At 43.0% G+C, this 21,774-nt stretch overlaps 1 protein-coding gene across 1 annotated transcript in view; it reads left to right on the forward strand.

Moving 5' to 3' along the window:
* Positions 1 to 21,774, forward strand: part of ZFHX2 (zinc finger homeobox 2) — a 545,334-nt gene that overhangs the window by 311,365 nt on the left and 212,195 nt on the right. The window contains exon 6 of the mRNA XM_086923724.1: positions 11,500 to 11,558. Within this exon, the coding sequence (XP_086779850.1) occupies positions 11,500 to 11,558 (59 nt within the window). The remainder of the gene's footprint in view (positions 1 to 11,499; positions 11,559 to 21,774) is intronic.

The raw sequence follows: 21,774 nt of genomic DNA on the forward strand, positions 1-21,774 counted from the left end.
AGCAGAATGATCATCTTGACTGCGGCTACTTTGCCTAGCCACGATAGGGGGTACTGTTTCCATTGTCCCAGTTCTCGACGGATTTTCTGTCGCAGGAGCGCGTAGTTAGTAATAGCTGTTTTCGAAAGAGAGGAGGCCAACTGGATCCCCAAGCACAGGATCGCGTCTGTCGCCCATTGAATGGGGAACTGGCTTTGCTGATATTCCCGGGTGGATCGCGTTAGGGACAGATCTAGGGTCCATATTCACTTTGAACCCGGCAATCCATGCAAAGAGCTCCAAGTCCCCTAGGCATGCCGGTAGCACGCCCCATGGGTTAGATAGTGAAATCAAAACATCATCAGCGTAAAGACTGGTCATATGGGTATAACCGCCAAATTTGATCCCGGTGATCGATGGTTTGTGTCGCATTCTTTGGGCCAGTGGTTCCATATAAAGAGCGAAAAGGAGAGGCGATAAAGGGCACCCCAGCCTCGTACCCCTCTCAATGGTGAATCGGGAAGATGTGTGTCAGTTTACGCAAACTGTAGCCATCAGTGGACCCTATCGAACGCCTTTTCGTCATCGATAGCGAGCATCATGTATTCTCCCTGTGTGCGTGTGGCTTTTTCGATTAGATGCAGGGCTCGTTTTGTGTTGTCAGAGGTTTGGCGTTTAGGGATGAAGCCCGCCTGATCCGGATCAACGAGATCAGGCACATGAGGCGCAAGGCAGACGGCTCAAATCCCTGTGTATAGCTTAAGATCTATATAAAGAAGGGAGATAGGGCGATATGCCCCACACTGAGTCTTGTCCTTTCCTGGTTTGGGGATCACCGCTATGGAGGCCTCCAGGAGATCTCCAGGGATCGCACCGGGTTCCTCAAAGGAATTAAAAAAGTTGAGTGAGGAGAGGAGCGATCTGGGCACAGAACGTTTTATAAAAAACAGCATACAAGCCATCTGGCCCGGATTCTTTCGCTAGTTTGAGGCACGCAATGGCGGCAATGATTTCTTCTGCTCGAATGTCTCTTTCAAGGTGGTCGGCTTGGACAACCCCAGCTGTTTTAGTTGGACCTGAGGAAAAGAACTGAGTTGGGAACTTCCGGGACCGGAGGCGATGACAATCTTTAGACAAAAGTTGCATTTCCTGCAACAGGCAGATATCCGCTTGGGTATGCTCCAGACACAAAATAATCGCTCTGCTCTTCAATGGCTTATTAAGACCTCTCACGTTTAGGGTGAGTATTTTAAGCATGGTAGCAGGCATTCACCATGGGAACAGCATAAAAAGCAATGGCGGGGCGCTGGGTCTGGGACTATCGAGGCGCAGGGTATTCTCTCGCCTTATAGTGCCAGGGTGACGTGAACCTACGCTAACCCTGAAAGGAAGGTGGACAAGGAACACTGGATCCCCATAAAATCCTCCCCCCAAAAGTAGAAAAGTTGAAAAAGGAGAACAGTAACATATTGTCCATCATCCATAGGAGATTGGAAGTGTGGCAAATTGAGGTAGTCGACTAGAATTCAAAAAGCCCCCCTCCCGCCAACGTCCCAAGGCAGAGAACAAACAATCACTCGGCCATTTGATATCATAAAGTTCAGCCGGGTTGAGATGTAGCCAGTTCCGTCGAGGCAGTTTCAAGCGCAGCTTGCTGGCCCTTTGTGATTTCTGCAGGAGGGGGTTTCCTAGGATGACGTCTTAGGCCTTGTTGGCGCCATCGGGGCTTGGAGTCATACATTTCTGTTTTGAGGCCCTCCGTATCATTCTCCTCCGTGGGGGGTCCACACCCAGCAAGCGGCAGGCCTCTGTCAGGGATCGTAACTGGTACAGTTTATTGTCCATGCGGAACACCAGACGGAACGGATGGCCCCAACTGTAGGAAATATTGCGCTGTTGTAAGTGAGCAATGATGGGTCTAAAGGTTCGACGTTTTTGCAGGGTGAGTGCTGACAAGTCCTGATATAGAACCGGCGTTTGATTGAGAAACGTCAGAGGGTGTAGCCGGCATGCTTTTTGGAGGATATCTTCTTTGGTGCGGTAATCTTGCACGCAGACCGAAATGTCCGGTGACTGAGCCGATGGGACCCACCCTATGCGCTCTTTCCAGGCATAGCTCCGTGTCCAGGGGCCTCCCTAGGATGTGATTGAATAGCTCCCTCGTATACCTGAAAAGGTCCTTCGTGTCATCTTCTAATTTCACTCATCGAATTCGGATATTATGTAGGCTGAAGTGGTTTTCCAGGTCTTCGAGATCTGTCTGAAGATCAACCTGCTGATCATGTATCCTGAGAACCTCCTGCTGCAGTGCTGCTAGTTCCGTGTCCCTTCTGTCGCTTTTATCCTCCAACTCTGCAACTCATTCACCTATGCCGTCCATGTCCCTGCGGACCTCCTTAATTTTCTCTGCAAATTCTCTCTTGAGCTTTTGGATATCTTCCCATAGCGCCACAAACATGGATTCCAAGAATGCATTGGTGATCGGTTCCGCCCCATCATCGCGTTCAGGTGTGGGCCCGGCAGTGCCTGATAGACTGGTAGACTGTTGCCCGGCCTGGGCTTTCGCAAACAAGTCCTTTAGTGTCTTATCTTTGCACCCCCGGGAGGAGGACGTATCGCGCAACAACTGAGTCCTAGGAGAGCTGTGAGCTGACCGCGTCCCCACCGGGTACCAAGACCAGCACCCCAGGGAACGTTGGGGTCTGGGATGTCTGACCTCTCGCTGCACTTAGCGCCTCTGGGGGGCAGGGCACAATGGTAGGTGGGACAGGGTGGTGCTGTGGCTGTCAGGTCACTGGCGGGGGGCCCCGGTGTCTCTCTCTGTGTGCCCCCTCTAGTAGGCCCAACTTCTCGCCTCCACACTGTCATACACCCAAATCTGCTGATGGCTCACCGTTCTCAGAGACAATCTCCCTCGCCGCTCTTACCCGCCACAAAGCTGCGTTCATTAGGCGGCACTTGCCTGAAGACGTCGGCAGCCTTTGCCAGACTGTGTGGAGCCCCCAGGGGCCGGGTCTTCTTCTGCTAGGTCCCAACGGGCCGTATGACCCGGCGCGAGGGGGCTCTCCCAGGGCCCCCTGTCCGTCCTGGACCCACATGTCCCAGGCTGAGCCTCCAACCCCCACCTCTGTGTGGCAAATTTCGAGATATTGGATCTGCTGAGTCAGATCATCCTTCGCCTGCACTCCAAGGCGCACCCGGCCGGGATGCTTGGCGCAAGCCTCTGCGACCCCTCACTCTCCCCCAAATGGCGGCCGCGCTGACAGTAAGAGTTTTCCTCAACACCCCACGGTGGGGCAGCGAGTCATCCAAGTGAAGGCGTCTCTCACCAGCTGCTCTCCCACGTCACGTAGGTGTGCTCGAAGAAGGAAGGGGGGGCACTTGCCTTAGATGGTCCGTTGTCTCTGTGGTTCTGCGTGAAGTCCTGCAGGGCAGAGCCCCCGCCACCCGGGGTCCATTAGGTGCCTGTCCCAGCGCAGGAGCGCTCTATTGGGCCCCAGAGCCTGTGAACAGCGTCCGATCGGACAGTGTCTCCCTGTCATGGTTCTCAGTGGGTGGCGGGTAGTGCTCCCCTTGGTGCACCGGCAAAGCATTGATATCGGGCCTCGCAGCAGGCATCGCCGAAGTAGGCTGCTCACTCTCCCCGCCCAGGGGGTCGCCTGGCAGTAAGGCCCAGATCAGGCCGCAGTGTGCCCAGTCGGCTGCAGTTCGCCTCCCCACTCAGTAAATGGCAGTCGCGTTTCCGCCCGCTATGCTGTTGACCGGGTTCCACTCTCTCTATCCCAACCAAGTAAGGTCCTCCGATGGGCAGCGCACTCCAAATTATGCCATGAACATCCCAAAACACCCTGAAAATACCAAACAACACAAAGGAACGACCCATACAAAGGCCTCCAAAGTAAAACTACACATAAAATCAGCAGAAGATTTTGACAAAATGTTTTTTTTCTATAAGTTTTATTTAGCGCTAACTCGACCCGTGGGTATCGGAGCGCTTTACATACATGAAGGAAAGAAAATTGCATTACATCGCAGGACATAAGGATGCATAAAGATATAAGCACAACATAATTAGGCATACAGTTAAGGGGAGGGAGAAAACGTAGGTGGTTGAAACAGTCGGATAACCACCCATCCTTAATGGTCAAGTGAGAGGGGAGTCCACTAGGTTATTGGAGTCTAGGCTAGTTGACGTGGTCAGTATGAAAATGAAAATGCCGGTAGTAAATCATTATACACAATTTCAACAACAGATAGGTCTAAAATGCTGTTCTTACAGAGAATGAATACAGGTGCACAGATGAAATCACAGAACAGATGATCAATGACAGTTTGTACCAAATCCTAAAAGTACAGCAAACTGTTTATCATCATGATGCATATAATTTGGTTACAAACCTCACACCTGGGTTCATGTCAAAGATGGGGTTCACTGCCCCGGTCTGTACTGCGGCACACCTTTAACTGGGTGTGCCGGATGCACACCGACTCAGTGCACTCTATCACAATGAATGCCCTTCCCTCAGCGCAGCTGCACCACAAACATATGCCTGCTATGGGAGCAGCTCATTAGAGAAAGGTAGACTGGCTGTTTGAAACCACTGATCGCTTTTCCCTGTGCAGGGAGCGACTTGGTCTGCAATTCAAAGGGGGACATCCATCCCCCTTCAGGCAGGGGCAGTGAATTACTTTACACACCTGAAGAGGGTGTCGAGCAAGGGGAGGTCCATAGAACCACTTTGCCCCCTTCCAATGGACAAGCTCTTGAGAAACACTGACTTTGCCTCTGTGCTTCCCTTTATATTATGGAGTCTGCGAAGATGCAAAGTTTTTTTCTCATTCGAGTGGGTCTACAAATTCAAACAACATTCAAACTGGGGCATTTGTGCACAAATGGAACTGAAGTAATCGTGTTCCATCTCAGGCCAGTCTTCAGTCTCTGGATTGAAACCGAAGACTCCAAGGCCTCCGGTCTGACAAATAGTAGCTAACTAATAACATGTATGGTATATGTAGGTGGCCAGGTCAACATCACATTCTTTCTTAATGGCGGAAATATAGATTACTTCTCATGCTACACTTTCCTGGGACTCGAAATTAAAAGTATTTAGAAATTTAAAATGTGAGTTAAAGACATTGGAAGAAAGAAAGTACATGTCTCACTGACTGGAGAGAGAGAGAGAGAGAGAGAGAGAGAGGAAGTCAGGTACACACCACACAACCTCCCTATCTAAACATTACCATCACAATGGATGCGGTGATCTGCATCATGTGGGGACCTGCAAAGCCCCATAGAATCCAGCAGTTCTGGATAAGGAAAACTCACCCACCATTGTGTGGCATGCTTCATCATGGGTGACCTTATCCCGCCCTGGTAAGTAATACTACCAGGACGGACTGAACCTAATATAGAGGGAGTTCCTGATAAAGTAACACTGGATAGTCCTAGGGTTCTAGATATTAAAATTACTTCAATGATAAACCAAATAGTTTTATTGAAAGTAGCCTGGGTAAGATTAAACAAAACAATATGAAGATGCCCAGTGAGTGCTATGACTTTCATTCCTTAATGCACCAATATGTTTTGGCTTTTAGGCAGCCTCTATGGGTCGAAGACCTTCATCAGGGCTAACCGTGATCTCTACCTAATCTGTGCAATCGCTCATTCAAGCAGACTTAAAGTCCTACTTTGAGAAGATTTTCATACCTCTAATGGTAATAAATTCAAATTGATGAAGCCTGGGGGAACGTAAAGCAAGGAATTTTATCATGATTACTATAAATATACCTCTGACCTGAATGCAAACATAAAAGTAGTGTTCACATGCTTAAAGTAGGGGGTAAAACACTAAAAAAGGACTAATCAACGCTGAGGGTATGATTACGGACACATGTTATCAGTCTTTTTACCCTATGTTCACCATTCTAACACTACTTTCATGCTTGCATTCTCATCAGGGGAGCAACTATTGTCATCATGACTACATTTTTTTGTTTCATATTTCCCACATTTTTGTCAATTTTGAATGTATTACCCTTAGAGATACGAATGTCTTGCTAAACCAGGAGGACTTTGACTCTGTTTGCATGAGTAAATACATAGATTAGGTAGGGATCACTCTTCGCCCTGAAGAAGGCATTTGACCCATAGAGGTAGCCTACATACCAAAACATATTAGTGTATTTAGGGAGGCTAGTCATAACACTCACTGGGCATCCTCAGAGCTTTTCTATTAATGTTGCCCTAAGTATGATAAAATCATTTAGTTTTACCCTTGGGGTAATTTTAATGTCTGGATCTCTGTGACTATCCAGAAAAATTTATCAAGAACTCCCTCCAAATGGATGTTTATACCGTCCTGATATAATTACCTCAGTAGGTCGGGATACAAAAAAGTGTGTGAGGCTTCCTTATCCAGAACTGCTGGATTTTCTGTTAGTCCCCACTTGATGCAGATAACTGCACCAGTTGTGAGCTAAGAAAAAAGGCATCCCATTCATTCTACTTTATCAAGAAACATTGATCCACCAACATAATTAGGCTTTCCTGTTTTCAGTTTCTATTTTTGGTAAATTCTGGTGTTTTTGTTCAGTGTTTTTAAGTGATTTCAATACGTTAAAAAACAGTGGTTATACATTTTCATGCCATTAAAAACAACAAACAGTATTTTTCCGGTGTTTATGGAATGTTTTGCTTTTATTATTGCTTGCTTTCTGCACTGAAAGCGCATGGTATATAGACAGTGTACGTATAGTGTATATGAGGTCCAAATACATTTTTGAAAATTAAACTTATTGTAGTACACCATACAATACCTCTTCAGTGAGTCTTTGGTCATGTGCGCTCACTCTTTCTTTCCCATTTAAACTTTTGTTAAAAGGCACTCTCAACATTGGCACTTGAGAAGGGCAACACCAAAACAGGCAGTACACAATTTCCTAACTCTGGCCTCTGACATAGCGTTTCATTACAAATTACAATACTGGCGCTCTTGAAGATTGCGTTTCTCAAGGCAAGTTCAGCAACAATTGCATTGAGCTGAGCGCTTATGACCTCAGGGTTATTGAAGTGGTAAAAAATGAAGCAGCACTTTTGGAACTACAGAGGAAATTCCCCTTTACGGAAGGGATCTAGAACTTGTGCAGAGTACGACAGTGAGGTTTCATTGACTTCAAATGCCATTGGTAGTGAATGGACACTATGCATCACTGCAAGCCATTTCTCATACATCAAATAAAAGTTCCTGATTTGCTCTTCATAATTGCTTTGCTTACCAAGTGGCAAGCACTCTTAACATGGAACATTTTACAGTGCCAAAGTCACTAAAGGTGTTGCCCAGCCTACTCTGCAGGAGATGTTTCACATCTACACCAATTATGCTGAACACTTGGCAGACAAGGGTGTTTTCAGACTCTAGTTTTTTTATTATGTCCATTACAGCAGTTATGTTGTCCTGTAAAAATCTAAGAATGCAGTAGAGTGTACTCTTGTTCACATCACTATCAATATGTGACCAAAGATCCTAACATTTTTTGCCCTGGGCATCATCACTCAGGAAAAACTCTGTAAATCGTTGCCACATGGATAATATAGCATTTATAGCCCTCGGACTGAGAACCGTCAGCTAAGGGACACAGCTGGGATGATCTTTCTTTAATGCCACACAAAGCACGAAATAATAAATATTTGCGTTACTAAAAAGTCAACGGCATTCCTCATTAACTCTGAAGATTGTAAAGATGCTTTCAGCATATCATCTAACAAGTGGAAAGGATATATTACAGGGAAGCACTTCAGCTCAGGTATCAATTTTGACAGGTCATCACACAAAATGTTCATATATATAGCTGTATCACTGCAAATACGAACAATATCACTCCAATCTTTGTTGAATTTGGAAAGAACCTTGTTTGCAGAGCATTCCAAGTGACACTGCGTTCCATGTTTTCCAACAGTCAGGTGTCATGTTTTCACCACTATCCAAAATGCTTCGTGATAGCGCTCTTTTCACATATACTTGTCACTGTACCTTGCATTGAATGTTTAACTCCTGAAGTGTTAGCAATTCACCTACTATCAATGCCGACTCACTAGAAACTGGGGGCTGATGTATTAAGGGTTTTTACCCATTCTCTGTGGGTAAATGTGATGACACATTAGGAAAGAGTCTTATGAAACCAGCCATTTTACCTATCAGTGAAAGAATCAAACGCAGCCAAATGATCAAATATGATTTTGATATTTCCTGTTTCTCTACAGTTTATAAAATAATTAAACTAGACCTAAAACATGCTTTTAAACCCTGCATCTTTAGACTAAAGACCACAAAACCGAAGAAAGCAAAAGGAAGAAGAAACAATATTTTAGTTGCATTCCTAAACAACAAAACTCAAGCAGAATAATGTTAGCCCAGTCTTTACTGCTAGCTTGTATAACAAAGTTATATTGTATTGGTGCCTTCAGGAAGAAAAAAATGACTCTTTCACTCTTTTTCCTTTCCTTGAATGGCATTTACTTTGTGTTTATGCAGCTGTTTTTTCAGTGTTTATATGTTTTCACTGGTGAGGGCTATTTCTCGTTCAGTGGGGTTTTATCAGTTATAGGTTTAAACCTTAAACCAGACAGCCTAAACATAATCCATGCTAAAATGTTTTGCAAGCTTTACTTTCCCGATCCTACTTTAAAGTGAAACTTGAAATCCCACATTAAAAATGAGCATGTTGCTCAGTGTCTAAATTCTAAAATCATCTTTTTTTTATAAGCCACTAATTTTTATTAGTTTTGAAACCACAAAGCACAGAACACTTACAGCCACATTTGACTTTCAAATTGTAACCAGCCATTTGATAAATCACATCCCTAAACCATAGTGTGCCCTCCACTTCCCCCATATCTTAACATGCTTATGTGGACAGCTTTGTGCAGTGTAAATAGACTTTGAGCGTACCCGTCCACTCCCGCTCTCCATTCCGTTCATAGATGGGGTGTTTAGGAATCAGTGGGGCAACACCCACAAGTGTATGGTGAGCATGGTAGCCTTTAACTTCGTCAACCAGGCCCAGCAGGGTCAACCTGGGGGTCAGGTCAAGATTTTGCTCCAAGACCTCAGAGAGCTCACAGCGTACTCAATGCCAACATGTGGAAATAACCAGCAGGCCCAGACTATGTGATAAAAATCCACTGAAACTGCAGAAAAGAATCCGTCTGAGGTGTGTGGCAGCAGCCTGGCTCCCCTCCAATCTGCCTCATCGAGCTCACTGACCTAGCCCTCCCAGCAGAGTGGACTGTGTCAAAACCATGTGGAGCGTTCCCAATGAGCAATCGAAAAACCTGGGAAATTGCACCTCTACAAATGTCACCCATCAGCAGCTTGGCCTCCAGGGCACTACATTCTGGAATCTCAGTGTCGGGTGGGATGTTAGCTGAAAGTGTGTTGCGCAGTTGCAGATATTAATGGATTTGCGTTTGATTAAGATTATAGTGATCTTGTAGGTCTTGAAAGGGCAAAATATGTTTCCACGCCCACACATCCCTGAGGACTGTGATGCTGAGCAAAGGAAGGCTACACAAGTGAAGTCAGGGAGGCTGTAGGGTATTGGCACCATATAGCATTACCAGAAGGCAGTCAAACCCCAAAAAGGAGAGCTCTCCTCGCTATGTTGGATCATCCCACCCACCGCTGAGACAATCGTTAACAGGAGGCCAGACTATAACATTGGAGGTCCACCACCCCCAGCCCACCATCATACGAAGACCATCGACCATTGGAGAATGCTATCCGGAAGCGGCCGCCCGATCAAAGAAAGGAGTGGAGAGTGGAGTTGAGTGAGTGAAACATGCATGGGGGATTGCTCATGGAAAGTGCTGGAATATGTAGAGGAAGTTATGGAGAATCATTTTGAAGAGGGTAATATGGCCCATCGCAGGCAGGTTAAGAGGCGACCACGTCTGGATGTTGCTTTTCATTTTGGACACTAGCAGTCAAGTAGAGGTGCCTTGTGAGGTCATGGAGCAGGAAGATGTGAAACCCCAGTTACTTGAAGATGAGACACCTCACCAGGATATCGGACTGCCACAAGTGTGCGCCGGCGTCACCTCTGATTGGGAGCAGTAGCGATTTGGATGTGTTCACTCGAAGGCCAGAGGCTTTGCCAAATAATGTAAGGATTTTGAGACAGCAGGGCCCTGAAGTCTAGGGGTCAGTGAAGAACAGTAGAACATCGTCTGCATAGAGAGCGATCCTCTCCTCTGGCCCTCCATCCCACGACCACCTGTTCAGTTGAGCATCATAGCGTATGAGCCAAGCTAGGGGTTCTATCACAAGGATGAATAGTAATGGAGATAGGAGACAGCCTGCAGCATGCCTCTCTGGATAGGGAAACAATCCGACAGTAAGTCGTTGAACCAGACTTGTGAAAGGGGCTGATGGTAAAGGGCACTAATAGGGCACCTCAAGTTCTTCCCCAGAAAAACACGCCAGTCAACTGTGTCGAATGCCTTCTTGAAGACTAGAAGAAGCAGCAGCACTCGAGAACTTAGAGAGTGCCACCTGAACCTTTCTGATTCCATGTCTGGTGCTACGCCCGGCTATGAATTGCCATTGATCGTGGTGAATTAAAAATTCTAAAGTGGTTTGCAGCCGGTTGGCCAGGATTTTAGCATAGAGCTTAATTTTGGTGTTGACGAAGGAAATAGGCCTGTAGGAGGAGCACTTCTTGAGCAGTGTTCTAACGAAACTTGAGGGGGCCCCCTGTAAAGTACACAGAAGGGCCCCCCTATTGACTCACTTAGGAGCTATCAAGCCAAGGTACTGTGCAGAGCAGGCCCCCTGGAGCTCGGGCGCCTTTGTTATGCCACTGTTCTTGAGGGGGGTTTACACGTTTGGGGATAACTACAATTGAATCTAGGTTTAATCCGGGGGAATTCGCCCTGCTTAGCTACTTCTGTATAAATTTTGAGTAAGAAGGGGTTCAACTCAGTACTGAACCTCCGGTAGTACTCGATCGAGAAAACTGTTGGGTCCAGGTGTCTTGCTGGACTGCATATTAGATATGGCAGAGATAATCTTGTCTTCATTGATGGGTTTGTCCAACTCAAGGGGCTAAGGAGGAGAGGGGATAGGAGGAAGCATAATGTCAGGTAATAGTGGGTGTTTTACCTCCTGTGGGGACGAGGTCTGCGGGTGTAAAGGTCCTGATCGAAGGCAACATAAAATCATATATCTTAAACTGCGGTGTCAAGCTAATGCCTGAAAGCACAAGTGTGATGTGTGGTGTCATGCTAGTAAAAGTGACTTCACTGCTCTCCAGTACAAGCCGTTAAGATGGAATTGCCAAACCACCACTAGACTATTATACCTTACATTAGCGCAGCTGCGCACTTCCACAGACTCCCAACATGGGAAGCACCATTAAGTGAAAGCACTTCCCAGTAACTTACAACATGTTCTATTAATGCAGTACACTGTACTCCCAACTGGTCCAGTTTAGTTACTAATGCCTTTTTTGGGCTTTTTTCAGGTTCTGAGGACGACAAAAATAGAAGTGGTATTGTGGAACCCACCTCTGGTCAAACCACGGTAAGATTTGAGTATCGTGTGATAAGAACCTTACTGTTTAATGTCACTTTGAGGAGAACATACAGACAAAAGAGGGGCATCGTTGGTCTTAGTATAGGTGATTAATTATGAGAATTTGTTATCGGTACACAAGTACACAGATACATATGCCATATCAACGTAGGGCATATAGTGTCAATGCAGTGACTATATCAAGACAAGCGCAATGTCTTAAGAGAGAGAATATTGAGATGGATTCACTCTCAGCATATGGACTTGAATGTATCTGAAAAAAAAGTAGTCTCAACATGGGGATATATTGATTGCAAAATATGGTCTCAAAACCCCAGCTCTGTTTTGATGACCATGATCATATTATGCCATGTGAATAAAAATAAATGTAGCCCTATGTTATGTAATTTAAAGCAACTGTACTAATAATTGCAGATTCAGACTATTATTACTACACTACAAAGGTGATATTACATTTTTTTTATCTCACAACAACTGAGGAAAACATTGCGAACTACCTTACAGATTGCATGTTATAATGAGATTGCATAGGGAAATAACTCTGCTCCTTGTCACCATGCCTCTCCAATGTGCTATTATTTTACTGCACCAATTTAACTTCTTGCATCCTCGCTTTGATTAAATACTTAAAAAACATATGCAGAAACACCATGGCATAAATCATCTGTGCAAATGCACCTAGTGTACTTATTATCATTGCTGAGGGAGGACAGGAGCATTATGATCCGCTCAAGACATCGCTTCTTTTTAGGGCCATGGCTGCTCCCTTTCCGCCATCAGCCATGGAAATAATATATTACACACTGAATGTGTGTGTGCGCGTGTGTGTATATATGCTCATAAAAATCAGAGTTGACTTGAAACACAAAGGTTTGATTCCCACTGATAATCATAACTCTCACAACAGCCATGCAAACCATAATTTGTACACTGTAGAAAATGCACATCGTTGTCCTTTATTTTTTGTTTTTGTGTTCACGGACCCACAGAGACTCGTAGGCCCAACCCTGCAGTAGGTCCAATAAGAGTCTTCACGATGTCTGCCTTTGGTATGATTCAGTCATACCTAATGCATCCAGAGGTCATCAGGGACCAGGAAACAAATCTTTATGCTGCTGAACACAAGAAACATGGTTGGTTGTGCTCCAAGAATTAGGCATGCGTCACTCCAAGTCACTGTCTCAAACCAGATCCATTATCCACGTCTTCAAGCAAGACCAAGTCAAAAGACAAGTTTCTGTGCTGGCACAAGAAGCCTAGGCAAGAGAATTCTCATTGCTCCCAGTACATGGTGAGATAGCAGTCTACATTCCAAGGGCCTGATTCTGCATCACTTGTCAGACTGATTCGATCTCCCCAGCACGTACCAGGCTCTAGAGCATAAGAGTGCTTTACACAATGCAGCAGAACATATGTAGGTGCAAACAGTACTAACAGGGACATACAGGAGGAAGTTAAGAAGTAAACATTATTTGAACACAATGGGAAGTCAAAATCAATAATAATTATACAAGCAAAGTCCAGTAACAATATGCTCAATCTCTAGTCAGAAGGATGGAGGGACATCAATTACATACGTAGTCAAATGCACTCACATATTTTGGATCATCCAACCAGAGTGGGCAAGGGTGCAAAATATTTTTTTGAAGCTTAAGTCTATGAGGGTTTGTTTTTGGGACATTGCTAAAGAAGTTAATGTCTGAATGCCAGGACCCATTAAAATCCAGACTCTGGGAACACATTTTGAAAAGGACTGACTTAAGTTTATTTTTTTACTGAAGGCTAAGATTTCAGGTAGTAGCAGGTCAGTAGTATGAAGTTGACCAGAGCCTCTACAGAAGCAGATTTTCTTGTGCAGTTGATCAGAGTGAATGCTTCTGTGAACTTTAAATGTGGATCTCTCTTCAGTATCGAAACCAGCCTAAAGAAGACAGGGTTGGGGTGATGTGTTCATACTGGTCAAGCTCCGAAACCAGATGAACAGCTGCGTGCAGTGAGTCTTTGATAGGTGCTAGTTGCGTTTTGAGGATTCCTGCTAAACTGGCATTCTCATAATCCAGTTTGGACGGGACCAGCTTGTATCACTGTTTTCAAGTGGGTAGGAAGTGGCTGATCACCCTGATGAGCTCCAGTTGCTAATTTGTGATTCTTGTTGCTGAATTGATATGGCCAAAGGAATATATTATTTTGTCTAGCATGATGCCTAAGGATTTGGAGTATTCAGAGATAGTAGGACAGCAACATAAAATGTTAGAGAAACATAACCCCTCTTCATTTAAGGGAGTAACCAATTGTTCCAGTCCAGGTATATCTTGAAAAGGGGAGGAGCTAGGACCAAGCCTCAAGGGACTTCTTGCAAGATTTCAACAGGGTCCAACAGTGCCAGTTCCACTTTGATCCCTTGAGATCAGTTCTAGATGTTTGATTTAAGTCACTAAAGGACATGCCTTTCAAAGCACATGCAGTGTTTTATGATGCGAATAAAGATATTATGGTTAACAGTATAAAACGATGGCTTGGTGTCAAGCAAGAGTCTCCACCGTCCATGATTCTAAGAGCATCATCCGATCTTTGCAGTGTGACTGTATCCGTGCTTTATCTTTCTGTAAACAACAATTGGACCTCATCCAGCAGTTTGCTGTCCTTGACAAATTGCTTTAGTTGAAGGTTGACATAAATATCTAGGATGATTTGGGCCAGATATGGGAGCCGAGGGACCGGGTGATAGTTGTAGAGGTCCTCTATATCATTAGTTGTTTTTTTCGTTTTTAATTGAGGAAAAACTTGCCCTATTTTTAAGCTATCAGGAAAAATGCCTTGTTATAGGGAAAGGTTTATAATGTTAGACAGGTGTGGCATTAGGATGTGCACATCTCTCACAATTTTGGCAGCTAGCGACTCTCATAAGTGACTAGAATGGGTTGTTTTGGAGAAAATGTTATGCCATTCGTTGGTTCAGATGAGTCTTTAACAGTTTGCCACAGAAGGGCTGCTTTGATTTTTTTGATCTATTTATTCAAAGAAACAAACAGATTCTTCACATTTCTTTTCTGGCTCTAATGTTTCTTGATTGGTCCTGGATTTAGATGCTACTTTGCCTATTTCAAAACGATTTCTGGGTCTGTTGTTGGCTGACTAGGCCGGAGTTCTGCCGGACTGAGCTTCAACCTTACAGACATGCTTTTGGTAAAATCATCAAGTTCCAGGAAAGAGTTTGAGGTTCTTCCTAAAGGGTTTTTGTTGGCAGGGGTGCAGGCGCCTTTTCTTGTTGACTGACAAACATGCACCTCATGCAGGAAATCTTCTTGAATGAATTTGGTGACACGACTGCAGGCATTACAGATATCCTGTCTTCCTTTCTAACTCTTGCCTTAAACTGAAAAACGAACTGTCTAATCATAACATTCTAACTCCAACCCACCAATCTGTGTTACTACATTCTAGCACTTTCACTACATTGCCCCTTTAATTTTTTTACTCAAAAAACCCCAATAACTACAATAAACAAATTAACCAATTTACAATATTCAAGCAATGCCTTCTTAAAAAACCTGGTTGAGATCTTCTGAGTAAGACCTCTTATAACCTTACCCATATCAGACATTGTTTCATTCTGTAGGTTTCCTGACTCAGTAATTATCTTATCTTCCGCTATGAAAAATGTCTTCTTCCTGGTTATCAATATAAACAAGCATTGGCATAGCCAATAGGTCTCGCCTTTGGGACCTTTATAAGTTTTTGGCCACAGCAATTGGCTTTTGCAATGTTTTTTAGCTATGTTGAAGAGCTCGACAGCACCACTCTACAGTTACTCTAAAGCACCACTCTACAGTACCTCTTTACAGCATCAATCTAAAGCACCACTCTACAGCACCACTCTATAGCAACACTGTGGAGCACCACTCTACAGCACCACTCTATAGCACCACTGTACAGCACTACTCTACAGTACCACTCCAATACCACTCCACAGCACCACTCTACAGTACCACTCCATACCACCACTCCATAGCACCACTGTACAGCACCACTCCACAACACCACTCTCCAGTACTACTCTACAAAACCGCTCTACAGCACCACTCTATAGCACTTCTCTACAGCACCACTTTATAACACCACTCTATAGCACCATTATACAGCACCATTCTACAGTACCACTGTACTACACCACTGTACACCACCACTCTACAGCAGCACTTTATAGCACCATTTTACAGCACCAATCTATAGCACCACTCTATAGCACCATTATACAGCACCATTCTACAGTACCACTCTACTACACCACTGTACAGCACAACTCTACAGGACTACTCTACAGTACCCCTTTACAGCACCAATCTAAACCACCACTCTGCAGCACCACTCTGCAGCACCACTCTACAGTGCCATTCTATAGCACTACTCTATTGCACCACTCTACAGTACCACTCCACAACACCATTCTACATCACCACTCTACAGTACCACTCCACTACACCACTCTACTACATACATATTAGCTCCTATTCTATTTCAAAACAATTGTTGTAAAGTACCTAAATGGACATAAACATAGACATAAACTTTGTGAAGTACAGTAACTGGGGCAATCAATATATACACAATACTATTAGTGACTGAGTAGTCACACTCTATTGGGCTTCCTGTAGGACTTATCATCAAGTGCATATATCATGAGGAATTTGTTTCTACTATACCAGTATATATCACATATATAATTGTGTGGCCAAAACATATTCTGATTTTTGTCGCCCCGGTTTTTCATTCTAAAAATCTGGTCTCCCTAACTAAAGGGTCACTGGCCCATCCTCAGATTGAGCAACACACACCTTCTAGCTTATAATGATTGGATTTTTATCAGGTATTGTAATGGAAAATACATCCATCCAACTTTCATTATATATTGATATCGGGGAGGACCCATACAAGTATTTGATGGACATTCATTTTCCTTGTTTATTAAGCTCTCAACTCTTTCTGCAAAACGGAGTCCTTTGAACCTGTAGCCCTTCATCAGATCACTGGCGTGAACAGAAAACATCTGAAGTTATCGTTTCGGCCACAGAACGGCCAGAAACGTCATCACGCGGAAGCGTGTTCCATGAGGGCTGAAATGCGCTGAAACAATGAAATTGCGAATGATAAGTGAGCGACAAGCTGCATATTCAATTAAAAGAAGTTGGATTGGTCCAGGCTGGGTGGAACACACGCTGTCTCTTCTGTGTATTGCCTTTAGTGTATTCATCTCGTAGGCAGGGGTAGGTCGGGCACTTGGCGGAGGCATGGAAGTGGGTCTGGTGTCGTAAAATATTAATACTGCCTGTGCCGACATGGCATTAGGTGCACAGCTATTTCCTAAATGATACACTTATTTATTTATTTGACTTCGGCGGAAAGCAGAGCCCCGGTTAGGTGGGGTGGGGGAGAAGGCACAGCGGATTGTGAGGGGTGACAGGCCAGACATAAGCACACAAGTGAGAACAGGGAAGGCGACAGTAGGGAGGAGCCATTAGCAGGACGAAGCAAAGAGCCGGCAAGAAAGTGAAAGCACTCGTGAATGTACGGCATCTACCTTGCAGTGCCATCTGTTTCCAATTAATCGGCGCGGGCGCGATAATTGGAAACAGATGGTGAAGCTGCTTGCTCCCACAAGGTGGATGCCGTACATGCAAGAGCGCTCAATGGAAACAGTGCAGTTCATGCACAAGTTTTCAAAAAAGTGCAGACCAATTCCAAGAGGTCACTCCTAAGCAGCGCTTGCTCGGTGATTAGGCGAGGCCTAAAAAGGGTAGTAGTGGTTTGTTATTTGCACGTTAAGAAGACCTATGTTTATTGTGGGTATTGTATAGTGAAAAAATGCTAGTACAAAAAGATGGTGCTATAAGGTTATACACACCCTGCTACCCAAGGTGTGGCATACACACTGTAGCCTAAGAAACAGAATGTATACAACTGTTATAGAAAAAACCCAAGCACTCAGTGTCACAAATTAGTATGAGGTCCAAACGTTAAGGACTTGTTGTTCAAAACAAAGAACAGTTTATTGTGTGTGTAAGAACTAATGGTCTTAAGTACATCCAAAAGTTCACATTTTCTTTCTTGAGAAATAGCCAACGCGTGTTTCATCACACAGTGACTTTTTCAAGGCTTTGAGATGTTAGAAATAAAATATACATTATAATGAGTTATTTGTTGAAAAAGGCAGAAAAAGAAGAATGCAAAGTAAAAAATGGAATGAACAAAAGGGACAAGCAAGGAGATAGAAGAATCGCGTAATCAGAATCACAGTGCAATACAAATGTAATGAGAGGATACGCTACCCATGTTGTGAAAAAAGGGGTGTGAAGACGCTGTTGTAATGGAATCCTCAAAGTGACATAAGATAGTGTAAGTGAAAAAAGAAAAATTGGATTGTGATCCTCAGAGCACCAGAAGCTTATATAAAAAGTATAGAACCAGTGTTATCACAAAATGAACAAGTATTGAGAACTGCTGTGAAAGTGATGGTCTTAGAAATTAAAGATCTAATTGTTCAATAAGACCATCCTCAAATAATTAGATACGAAATTCATTATTCCAAATTGTAGAATCCAAACTCTGTTGGTTAGTATCTGAAGCAGCATCTCTAAAAAGTGGTGTTCCACACGTTATGATGTCGCAACATCTGGCACTGGTAAAAGAAAGCAGGGGGACTGTTGGCAAATAAAGGAATTCCAATGGGCTAAGGAAACTCCATAAGAATATTGGCAGTCTATTGATGAAAGTTGGAACTCTCATGGAACCGTCTGTGGCAGGCTGCCCAAATCGTTAAAAAAAATTGTAAGTAGTTGCCAGTCTCAGGTTGTTGTAAAATCAGCTCACTGATATGAGAAAAATTTGTGCACCTAGTTAAAAAATAAAAGAAGGACACAATACCGTCATTTAAAAAAGAAAGTAGCTTCCCAATTGGGTGATAAGGAGTTTAAAGATCCCTAAAATGATGGCTCTAAAGCATAACAAAATTAAATAGATTTCTGGACTAGAAAGGAAAATGTAGTGTCAATGGAAACATCAGTGAAGAAAGTGGTAAAAGTTTGAAACATGGGTCTATCTGCAAACATTCTTGTCACACAGGTCTTACCTAAGTTAAGAGATCTGAAACTAAGAGTTCAATGTATATTACCAAGTGAAGGAGTCCAAAGTAAGCTCCATTCTGTAACATATAAAAAATAAAATGTTTGGCAGTGCATATGCAACATACCTAATGTATGTAGAAGGTACTTCGTGGCATAAAAATAGGTTAAATTGTAATACCCGTAGTCAGTGAAATACACACAAAACTTGTGTCCATAATCAAAAGGCGCGTTCCCCATTTGTCAACAAATAAAGTTAAGCTATGTGTGCCCACCAAAGTTATTAAATCCAGGAAGTATTTAAGATATGTGGTACCCCGTAAAGAAAACAGCATTTTCTGAACAGAGCTAAAGTTAAGCTATGTGTGCCTACCAAAGTATTTAAACTTGGGAAATGTTCATGATGTGCGGTACCCTGTTAAGAAAACAAAGTTTTCCAAGCAGAGTGCTTACCTATGCGGAATTCTGTCCTCGTCTTTGTAAGCGTATTGCCACTGTTGTACGCCTCCTATTTAACGGAACAGGACATACCCAGATGTATTCAAGAGTGAAAAGGGACTGCGTAGAGCAGAGTCCCTGAGAACGTAGCAAGGAACATGGGCATGTTTGAAGAGATGCCCTTTTAAGTCTAAAATCAAGTAGTATACATTATGGAAAGAACGTGGATACCTTATAAGTAAGGGTTTATCACAAGTAAAGAGTGACTCTATTGAACAGAGTCCCTGAGAACATAATAAGAATCACGCCTATATTTTAGTAGAATAAAATGCGCTGCTAGGTTTGAACTAAAGTTATCTATATCATGAAAAGGGGGGGATGCAATGCAGTGTTGTGTTTGCTGATAAGTCAAACAACTTAAAATCATAGTATATACATGTCTCATACAAAGAAAAAAAGAAGAAATCCCAAAGTGTGATTAAAAGTATTATGTTGGTTGATGGTAGAAGAATAGAGATTGGAGCTAATGAGGAAAGAGAAGATCGAACAAGCGCTTTGCTTAATTGAGCTGATTGTTCGCGTAATTCAAGTCAAAATAGTCATCACATTTTATGTAACATAATATAACCATGTAAAGGCGTGTCTTGCCATAAGTTTACAAGGTAAATGTACTTATTAACAGTGAAGCAGACATAGTTAATAATCCAGTAGAGATTCAAATCTGCTGCTCGCAACAACATGAGAATATACAGAGATTGATGCAGATGTATCCAGAAGAACAAATCATTTAATTCACAGAATATTGTTAATCAGTAAGAAACACGTGGAGTTCCCTGTCCACATTTAGGCTCTGGTCTACTGCTCGTAATGTGGTTATCCATTTAGTCTCCATTCTTCTAAGTGCTAATATACTGACACCGCCTCTAGGATTGCATTTTGCATGGGTTATTCCATGGAACTTGATGTTAATTAGTTCTGAAGTAGAGTGAGCTAAGTTATAGTGTGTAGCCAGGGTATAGTTGGGATGGATGTTTTTAATGTTTATGTGTTCTTGAATGCATTCCTTTAGTGGTCTTATAGTACTGCCAATATAAATGAAGCCGCATTGGCATACAATACAGTAAATCACACATTTGGTAATGCAATTTATGAACTGTTTTATATAATGTCTGCTAGAAGTATTGTATTGGAAACTCTTAGTTTTATCAGCAGCAAATTAGCAGACATTAACATTGCATGCACTTAAAGAAACCGTTAGGTCTTTCGAGTAGTCCTGTTTTCCCATGTGGTTGTATTGTGGGCGGGATGAAACTGGGACATAGCATGCTGCGCTAAATGGTGCCCCTACTATATATAATATTAGATTTGTGTGCAATAAATTTGGACAGTACAGTACAGGCTTTAGTCTTAAGAGATGCCATTGTCTATTAAACACTTAAGAAATATCATGTATGCTTTAGCGAGTAACCAGTGTTCTTTTCAGTAGTTTTTTCTGTTTATTTCTGTTTTCTATCAAAAGAGAAAATCATTTGGTCATAGTTCTGCTTCTGGCACGGAACTAGTATTTGTCAGAATACCCTCTCTGTATAAAACGATCCTCAAGTAATTCCAATTCCTGCAGAAAGATTTTGTCATCACTGCAGTTATGTCTCAATCGTGTCAATTCACCCAGAGGAATCACATTGATCTGTGTGTTAGGGTGTGAACTTGTAGCATGTAAGATAGTTACAAGCTGTGGGTTTCCAAAACGATCATGAGCAGATTTTCTTGCCATCTGTGAACGGTACCACATCTAAGAATTCAATCTCTTTATCATTCACCTGATGTGTGAACCGTAAATTATATGTGTTGCCATTCAGGTAGTGAATAAATGTCTCCAGCTGTGCATTATTGCCAGCCCGTATGATAAATATATAATCAATATATTGTCTCCAGTACATAATGTGTTGTGTACTCTCAGGCGGACATGCTGTCCATACATTTGGTTTTTCAAACACTCCCATGTATAAATTTGCATATGATGGGGAAAATGATGAACCCATGCAAACACCTGATGCTTGTCGGAACCACTTGCCATGGTGTAGAAAGATACTGTTTTCTAAAACTATTCAAGTCAAGACTATGATCATCATTGTATGTTGATATAGTGTTGCATCCCTACTCAAAAGGGAGGATGCAAGAGGTGACATACCTTTGTCCTGTGGAATGCAAGTGTATAGTGAGCTAACATCCAAAGTTACAAACTTAAATTCCTCCACGCAATTAATGTCTTCTAGTTAATTAAGAACATAGTTTGTGTCTTGTGTGTAAGACGATAAGTTTTGGATTAAAGGTTGTAAAAATACATCATTGTATTCTGAGATGTGTCCTGTTGCTGAGCCTATGACAGAAATGATAGGTCTTCCAGGGGGAAAGTCATTCCCCTTGTGGATCTTCGGTAGTAGGTAAATATACAGAAGTGGACCTTAGGTAAGGATTAAACATGTATTTAAATTCAACATCTGTAATAAGAAATTGTTCCTGACAATAAGCTAGTCGGGTTTCATTGTTTTAGTGATGATATGCAATGGATTACATGATAGTCTAATGTTAGCCAGTCCATCTGATAGTTGTCTCGCTATTTCTTTGTTGTAGTCTGTGTTGTGCAT

Source organism: Lissotriton vulgaris, chromosome 5 (genome assembly GCF_964263255.1).
Source record: "Lissotriton vulgaris chromosome 5, aLisVul1.2, whole genome shotgun sequence".
NCBI lineage: Eukaryota > Metazoa > Chordata > Amphibia > Caudata > Salamandridae > Lissotriton > Lissotriton vulgaris.